Source organism: Phyllostomus discolor, chromosome 3 (assembly GCF_004126475.2).
Source record: "Phyllostomus discolor isolate MPI-MPIP mPhyDis1 chromosome 3, mPhyDis1.pri.v3, whole genome shotgun sequence".
Lineage (NCBI taxonomy): Eukaryota > Metazoa > Chordata > Mammalia > Chiroptera > Phyllostomidae > Phyllostomus > Phyllostomus discolor.
The window spans coordinates 93,578,831-93,587,918 of NC_040905.2; the positions used below are offsets into that span (position 1 = coordinate 93,578,831).

Below are 9,088 nucleotides of genomic sequence, written 5' to 3' on the forward strand. Positions count from 1 at the left end.
TTTCATGGTGTTTATTTTTACAATTTCAATTAAATTTGACTTTCTGGCTGTGTCATTCATTTTTACCCTTTTTGATGGTATTTCGAAAATACCAGTCCTTAAAAATCCCATCGCCCAGAAATAACAACTGTCCATATTTTATCTTTATTTATTTTTGTTCATATTTTACCGTATATCCTTATAGCCTTTAAAAAACAAGTAGAATACTTTATTTATTTTCAGATGGAAAAACAAACTAGGGAAACCCAAAAAGGCAGAAGAACAGAAGGTAGCCCATAATTCTCCTTTGCAGAGTCAGCATTATGGTGTATTTCTTCCACAGTTTTCCCTACGTGTATTTTCTTCTTAATCTTACACTAGGTGTTTTGAAGTGAAAATAATATTTGCATGTGTACAAATAATCAAACCACTCGGAAAGGTCTCACATGAAGAGCAGAGGTTCCCTTGCCCCTTCCACACCCGGAAGTAGCAACTGGAAAACACAGGAGACACAGGAGGAAGTGCCCGCCCCGCAAACAGCCCCCGGGGAAACCAGGCGCAGACCTCCTGGGGCTTTCCTTCCTCCATTCCACTCTTCTTCTTATGCCTCTTAGACGCGCTCTTGGAGAAAATGAAACTGAAGTCCTACAGTATTTGCCCACAGACTAAATGAAACTTGATGTGTCTCCTGTCTGGCCGTTTTGATTGCACTTGCGAGTTATTTGTGTCTGTGCCAACTCCCTTTAAAGACAGTACAGATGGACCATGTTGTCTCTATAACAGACACTGGGTTGCATCTAATTTTGGGGGGTTCATGTAAAAAATGCTGCAAGTAAAATAACCAATAAGATAAAAAAAGGAAAAATTTGTTGCCCTGACCGGCATGCCTCATTTGCTTGGGTATAACCCCACGAAGAGACAGGTCACCAGTTCCATTCCCAGTCAGGGCACGTGCCTGGGTGGCAGGTCTGGTCCCCAATCGATGTTTCTCTCCTTCTTTCTCCCTCCCTTCTCCCCTCTCTCTAAGAATAAATTAATAAAATCATTTTTAAAAACATTTGTAAAAAAAAATAATGCCACGATGGATATCCATTCACAAATCTAGGCACTCATTTCTGACCACTTGGTCAGACCACAGGCTCGCTTTGGAGCCGAGGGAAGAAGCCCCAGAGGGCGATTTGCTTGGCACGGCTCTCACCAGGGCCAGGTGGGCCGTCATCGGCCTGTGTGCCGTGGGGAGAGGGGGCCTGCTGACCATTTTCATCCAGGTCTTACTTGGCTAACTTAGATGTCCATGTTCAGGGAGCAGGTGAGAACAAAGAGAAATCCTCATTTTCTAACTGCCGCCTCATTTCTTTTTCAGACCTTTTGCAGAAATCTGCAATGATGCCAAGGTGCCAGGTAAATCAGAGGCTGAAGAAGCCACACTTCTGTCTCTCAGGGACCAATCTGTGGACATTCAACAGGTGTCAGGCAACAGGTGGCTGGCCACCCAGAGAAGAGTAGATCCCTCCCACCAAGTACCTCTCCAGGGAACCTAAGATTTCCATCTACAGAGCCAGTATCCCCAGAGGGCCCCAGGAACCCTGTGGGTGCCCTTTGGAGGGGCGGGGGCATGCCCAGCACAGCTGAGTGTGTCAGATCAGCTAGAGAGAGGATGAGGGACAGGCTAGAGCCAGGGGGAGGGGATGTGAGGTAGGCTCACAGAAGCCACCTGAGGCGAGAATAGGTGACATATGACTGGCAAGGGCAAGGTAGGCCGGCCCGTGTGCCTCCCGAGACTGGCTGGGCCCCCTGGATTCTGCCTGCATTTTCCCCAGCCCCTGGGCCTTCAGAACCTTTCAGATCCTGGGAGACTGTCTGATTGAGAAGGTGTGGGATAGGACTCCAGAAGATGTACCCCTGGGCGACTGGGAGGTGCACCCTCATTGTATAGCTGGGTAGCTGAACCCCACAGATGGGGAGGGACTTGCCAAGGCCACATAGGGAGGTGGTGGCCACTTGCACTCCTGTGACCAGACTGTCCATCTGAACCACAGGCCACTGGGGACTGTAGACCCCAGAGTGGCTGCTCAGTGGGAACAGTAGTGGGGTTCAGGAACACCACCCCACCTCAGCCTGAAGCCTGAGGTCCCAACTCCAGACAGGTCCGGCTTCGCCTGAGTCTCCAGTGCCTGGGGTGCACAGCCCAACCAGACACCACCTCCCCCTACCACGTGCAAATCGAGGGGGCCAGGCTGGGCACCAGGCACTTGGGGTAAGGAGGTGACTAGATTGGGAGCTGCTCCCAAGATTAAAGGCAGAGACGCAGAGAGCCCTGAGGAGGCCTCAGACAGGAGGAGAATTTGGGACTAATTATCAGGGTAAATGCAGTCACATCCACCACTCACCACTGTGGCTGTCTTTAAGGTCTTATGGGGACCCAAGTGGGCCACAGCCCTGGACCAGCCCCTCTTGCATCTTTAAGGTCGCCTAGGTACCTGCAGACAGAAAGATTCTAAAAGCCAACGGTCAGGTGCAGGCACGCGCCCTGCCAACCCAGGCACAATCCAGGGGCCCAGCCAGTCGCCAGCAGCTCCCGCCTGCCTCCCACAAAATTCCCTCCTCCTCGGCTCACAGCCTGGGTTCCCCCTGCCTCCAGAGTCTTCTCCTTCCCGGGGTCTCTGTTTATATCACATTGCAGACCCCCAGGTTCTGGTGTTTCCTCACCAGGTGGACAGACAGTTGCCCCTGGGCCAGCCTGCCCTTGCACCGTGGCCTGAAGACCCTGCTGGTGGCCTGGGCGAGGTTTCTGCTCAGCAGCCCGTTCCCCGGTCAGGCCCCAGGCCCCACTTATGTAGCACACCATTGCAGATCTTATTTGTAAGTCTTACCTGTTCACATGAATTCAACTCAGCAGCAACAAAACCCCTGCTGAGGCCTGCTCTGTGCCGCACTTGGTGCTGGGCTCTTTCGCACCCACAGTCCCTTTGAGCGGCCCATCACTCAGTTTTCCCGTTTCAGCTCCGAGAGCTTTGTTGGTTTCCCGGGGCCATGCAGCTAGTAAATGGCAGCAGTGAAATTTGAACTGAGGGTTTCTGTCTCCAAAGTGGAGTTTCTTTTACCTTGGGACACTGCCTGGTCTACTCGAGTGTACCTGTGAATGTCACCTGTCACAGCATGGTCAGGTTAAGGTCATCGTGCATCTGCAGTAACAGTAGCAATGATATGGATACCAGTTCTCAGTTTCTGAGTATTCACTGGGGGCCGGGCACATTATCTCATGGGAGCCTCCCAGCAACCCTGCAGAATCTTACTGGCATTTTACTGGGGAGGAAAGAAAAGGAAGCCAGGTCTGTACCGTCTGTGTGGCTGTGGAGGTGGTGCTCTTCACCATGGGATTCTGACCCCAGGGGGGATTCTGGGAGTTCTGGGGAGGCCTAGCTGGGGGTGAGGCTATAGTGGTAGCAAAGGCAGACAGTGAGCAGAAGCAGGAGGTGGATGAATGAGCTGTGGGGCCTGGTTAGAGAAGGCGGCTGGAGAGATGGGCCTCAGCTGGTGGGTTGGGAGCCTTGACTGGTGAGAAGGAGACTTGAAACCTGAAAGCAAAGGTCCTCTCCAGGGGTGTTTGGAAGGCTGAGACAATGGCCTCAGCATCCAGTGCCAGCAACCTTTTCTCCCACCAGCCAAAGACAGCAGCATCCCCAAGCGCAAGAGAAAGCGTGTCTCCGAGGGAAACTCGGTCTCCTCTTCCTCCTCGTCTTCCTCTTCCTCATCCTCCAACCCAGAGTCCATGGCCTCCACCAACCAGATCTCACTCGTGGTAAAGTTGCACAGATCTGGACCTGACCACTCTTCTTTCTGGCCTTTGCCCTGCACTCGGGCAGGGCCGCCTACTGTGGGGTATAGGTTTGGGGTGGGGGGAGGCACTGGGCTCTGAGTGGGCTCCACAGCCCCGGGTTGCAGACACAACTGCCTGATCTACCCACAAGGTAATCCGCCCTCACATCAGGGCCTCACAGATGCCTGGACAGAAAGTCCCATCCCCACTGGGCAGGTGGGCAGGCGAGCCAAAGCTGAGAAGGGGAAGGGACCTGCCCATTCTCCTGGGCAGTGTCAGAGCAGGACGCCAGGTTTCCAAGGTGGTCAGATGCGAGGCTAATCTCTGTGCTCACATCTCACACAGCACCCCACACGGCCCTGGGATGTGTGGGTGCTACCCGCACAGTGGAGGTGAGGAAAACGAAAGTGGGAGGCTGACTGACTCTGGCCTCACTACAGTCCGTGGTGGGTGGAGAACCCATCTGCGAGGCTCCGCCTGTTCTGTGATGTGGCTGGGCTCGCTCCTTTCCACACAAGAGGAAAACCTCATTGGGGGCATACATTTGAGAGTTCTTTCTGATTTCAAAATAATTAGCTTTGAAATCCTGAGTCCAAATGGGGAGAATATTGGAACGCATTCGGGGAAATATTTTTCTGAGGTATAATTGACATACATTATATTCGTTTCAGGTAAACAATATAACGATTCAGTATTTGTATATATTGCAAAGTGATCACCACAATAAGTAATTAACATGCATAGCTATAAAATTTTCTTTTCTTGTAGGTTTCAGCATTTCTTTATCCTTTGACCACATTTCCCTTTAACCCCTTCCTGGAAAAAAGTGCAGGCTTTGCATCTCTCCCTGCCTGGCTGTATGAGTGCCCACAGAGGGTGACTGGCTCCAGCCCCAGAGAAACATGACAGCTTCTTAGAGCATGAGACCTAGAGGGGGCTGAGTTTATGGGAGTGACCACCTGTTCTGAGCCAATTCCCCTGTTCCCTCTGGCCCTCACGTCTGGTTCACATGAGTAGCCCCCGGACACAGGTGAGAACAGGTCAGAAGGCTCCCTCCGCAGCTCCATGGCTACTGCATGATCTCGGGCAGGTCACGTCCCCTCTCTGAGCCTTTAGCAGCCTCAAAATAAAGAGCGTCTGAGGAATCCCTTCAGAAAGCAGAGCTAAGTGATCTGGTGTTCTTTCTTCGTGACCTGGAGTCCTAACTGGGACCCTTTGTCGCCCTCTCTCTAGCAATGGCCAATGTACATGGTGGACTATGCCGGCCTGAACGTGCAGCTGCCGGGACCTCTGAATTACTAGACCTCAGTGCTGAATCAGGACCTCATTCAGAAAGACTAAAGGAAATGTAATTTATGTACAAAGTGTATATTCGGATATGTATTGATGCCTTTTAGTTTTTCCAATGATTTTTACACTATATTCCTGCCACCAAGGCCTTTTTAAATAAGTTAAAAAAAAAAAAGCATTGCCTTTGCTCTTAACTGTTGCGGCGTCTTCTCTTTTGGAATTGCGACTGCAGGTGTCCCTCGGTGGAGGTCAGGAGACCCACCTCAGGTGGCCTGCCAATGCCCTTTCCTTGCCAAAACAGTGGTGGTGTCCTTGACCACTGGGCCCTGGTGTCTGGGTACAGACTCCGCTCATTTCTCTGCTGCTGGGCCCATGGGACATGAGGAAGGGGGCCCCAGAAGGCCAAGTGCCAGACTGGCCCCCAAGTGCACCCTGAGGTAGGAGGCTGTCTTGGCCCCAGTAACTGAGGTGAAGTCAAGCTCATCAAGTGTGGGATCTCCATGGCTGGAGCGAAGGTGTCTTGGAGAGGGGGCTTTGGGTTGGGCCTGGAGGGTAGGGTGGATTTTTGATGGAGCTCAGGGTGTTTGAGCAGCAGAGTGATGGGGTCATAATTACGTCTCAGAAAGACCACTTAGGTGGCAAGGTAAGACTACAGGTAGAAACACAAGTCACTGGCACACTGGTGGGGTGATAGGCATGCCAGCCAAGGATCCTGAAGAGGAAGGGCAGAGTGCTCTGAGATCGCAAGGCAGGGTGACCTCACCTAGCACAGAATCAGGAAACCATTCTTGAAGCGGAGTTGGTGGGACCAAGTGGGGAGAGTTGGGGCAGACGGTGCTCTAGGTGGCGAGAGCCACGCGTGCAAAGGCAGGGATGTTGGACAGACAACCTGGGCATTCCAGGAACAGGAAGGAGTTGCCGGAGCAGAGGGCTTGAGGAGGATGGCTGGAGGGAGATGGAGGGGTAGGTGGGAGCAGTCAGCAGGCTGTTAACATGCTGCTGTGCTGAAGGAGTGAGGGCAGAAGTGCAGGCTGGGTTCTACTTGCCCAGCCGTGTTCTCTGGGGCCAGGATTCACCCTTTTCCTCACAGACTTATGGGAGTGTGGGGGCGAGTGGGGAGAGCCATGACCAGAACCCCATTTTGGAAGGGTCTGCCCTCCTGCAGCGAGGAAGTAGCCGTGGTGAGAGAAGCTGGAAGACCACATGGGAGGCTCTTCCAGTTCCAGCAAGAACTGGCAGTGGTTCGAGCCAGTGGAGGAGAGTAACAAGGTCAGCCAACAGAACTTAAGGGTCAATTGGTCTGGCGTGCTGGGGCTCGGAGGGGTCGGGGTGACCACAGGATCCTGCCAAGTTTCAGCAAGAGGCTTCAGACTTGGAGGAACCGAGTTCTGAGTGAGCTAAGTACATGATCCAAACAGTCCAGTAGCTTCTGCGAGCCCTCTGAGTCACCTCTGTGCCGAGCCTGGGGGGGGGGGGGGGGCGGAGGCTTCCCAGCCTTCCAGACTCCACTTCCTCCTGGAAAGATGATGGAAAAGCCAGAAACCACAAGCTTGGCCCGCCCTACCCAAATCGTTCCTCTCACGTCCCAGTGGCCCAGTGCTTCCCCAGGGCGCTGGGCTCCATCCTCTGGTCCCTGCCCTGGGACAGGCCCCTCTCCAGATCAGAGGAACGTCTACTCTACACTGACCACCACCCTCAGGGCAGACACTGCCCGTGAAAACAAGGCCAATCTAGCTGCTGACACTGTGCCTTCAGCCCCTCTCTCCTGGAACGCATCTTCCCCCCCCCCCCCCCCCCGTCTAACACTGTCTCTCCCTGAATTTAAAACCTCGGAGGGTTTCTAATACCCCGCAGCACTGAGTACAAACTTCTGACCCTGGAGTCCCAGGCTCCTCCCCGTCCTTCCCCTACCCTGCCTGTCATCCCCCTACCCTGCCTGTCATCCCCCTGTTCCGTCCCCTTTCTTCAAGGCAGCCACCACCCCGCAGTGAGCGGCTGCAGCCTGGGCATCGGTCTCACAACTGCGCTTGGACCCACCTGACGCCCTCACAACCCTCCCCGCGCGGGTCTGGCGCCTCTTGGTTGTCTAGACGGGCCCGGCCGCCTCCACCCCGTGGCTCTGATCTGCGGCTAGAGCCGGAAGTGGCTCCTGTGGGCCGGCCGGGCCGGGACAGTGTAGGGGGCGGAATGCTGGTTGGGGCTGGGCCCCCCCTGCTCCCCCACCCCCCGGCTGCATGGAGAGGTGAGGACCCCGGGGTAAGACCAGGGACCTGGATCCAGTGGCGCTGAGGCTTGCAGAGACTCCGCCACCTGTCTTCTTTCACTCTCACAATGGACATGTGCAATTAAGTGAGTTGGTGTGGCAAACCTTCTCACCCCAGTGCCCGGCCACATTCGCTGAAATTAGAAGGGGATGCTCCCACCCCAGTAAAGCTCTTGAACCCAGAGGTGGCCTGTGTTAGTGTCCCCTCCTGTCCCGGGAGTTCTGGGTTTTGCGAGGTGTGTCCTGGCAGAGGGCGGAGGAGAGAGGACGAGCTTGGGGCCCCTGCCCGCCTGTCTTCTTGCGTTGCCCAGCCCTGATCCCATGGAGCCGGCTTCCCGAGTATTTCCTCGCAAGCACTCCCTGCTTTCTGCAGAGCAGCCCAGATGCTGTTTATGCAACCTCTCTAGGCTCTCAGTGTACTGTACTTTTTAAAGTGATTTGATTCAAAGCACTCTTTCTTTAATTAAACTTCATTTATCTGCCATCTGTCTGGGTTCAAAATGGCTTCGTGTTTTGCAACTCTAAATGAGAATTGTTATTGGATTTGTAAACACATCCACAAAAAAAATCACAAAACACTTTCAAAAGTAATAGATGAGGAATGTGCAGAAGGAGTGTCAGGAGCTGCATCTTAAACATTCTGATTGCTGGGGAATGTATTCTGGTGGGTACGTAATCATTTTATATACAAATCTTTGTATAAAAATCTGGTATCAAAGAAAAGATCGAGATTATAGAAAATGCCAGAATTAAATGTGACTGAAAACAGTAATAAAGCAATAATCAGCACAGGGACAAAGCTAGGGTGAGGCACGTGGGGAGGGGAGGGCTGGGGAGACAATGGAGGGACAGCAGCTCTCACTGCACCTGCGGCTGTGCCCAAGGCTGCCTCACTGCCCAGGTGCTTACCTTCTGCAAAAAAAATAGAGGTGGTTGATCCTGAGCCCCAGTAGCAGGGGGTTCACAACAACTCTGTGATTTCTTTATGTATTTTTATTTTTTAAGATTTTATTTCTTTTTAGACAGAGGGGAAGGGAAGGAGAAAGAGAGGGAGAGAAATATCAGTGTGTGGTTGCCTCTCCCGCGCCACCTGCTGGGGACCCACCCACAACCCAAGCATGTGCCCTGAGTGGGAATCGAACTGATGACCCTTTGGTTCACAGGCCAGTGCTCAATCCACTGAGCCACACCAGACAGGACTATTTTTATTATTTTTTTATACTTTTGTCAAGAAAAAGTGTTGCCCTAACTGGTGTGATTCAGTGGGTTGGGTGTTGTCCCGCAGACCAAAAGGTAGCTTGTTCAACTCCTAGTCAGGGCACATGCCTGGGTTTCTGGCCAGGTCCCCAGTTGGGGATGTGCTAAAGGCAAACGATTGACGATTCTCTCTCATATCAATGTTTCTCTCCCTCTCTTTTTCCCTCCTTTCTCCTCTCTCCAAAAATAAATAAATATCCCCCCCAAAATCATCAAAGTTTTATTAATGATAGTCTACTGCCCCCATTGTGCAGGGTCCTCTTCCTCCCACCTGACCCAGGCAAGAAAAGAGAAAGAAAAGATGGGAAGGAATGATAGCCCCTCTTTTAAGCCTCATGTGGTGGTTCAATTAAAGGTGAATTCTTTTTGGGAAAATGACATGAAGTGTTTTTCAGTGGAGAAACTGAGGCACAGACAGTGAAGGGGCAGGACTGGAGGTAATGGCCTCTGGGCAAGCAGCTCTTAGGACACCAGCACTG

General features: G+C 52.6%; 1 protein-coding gene across 1 annotated transcript in view; it reads left to right on the top strand.

Moving 5' to 3' along the window:
* The window catches only part of GTF2IRD1 (GTF2I repeat domain containing 1), a 101,122-nt gene extending 95,841 nt beyond the window's left edge, over nucleotides 1-5,281 (top strand). The window contains 3 exon segments of the mRNA XM_036020081.1: nucleotides 1,343-1,380; nucleotides 3,645-3,781; nucleotides 5,033-5,281. Of these exon segments, the coding sequence (XP_035875974.1) occupies nucleotides 1,343-1,380; nucleotides 3,645-3,781; nucleotides 5,033-5,101 (244 nt within the window). The 3' untranslated portion in view covers nucleotides 5,102-5,281.
* The last annotated feature ends 3,807 nt before the right edge of the window (nucleotides 5,282-9,088 follow it).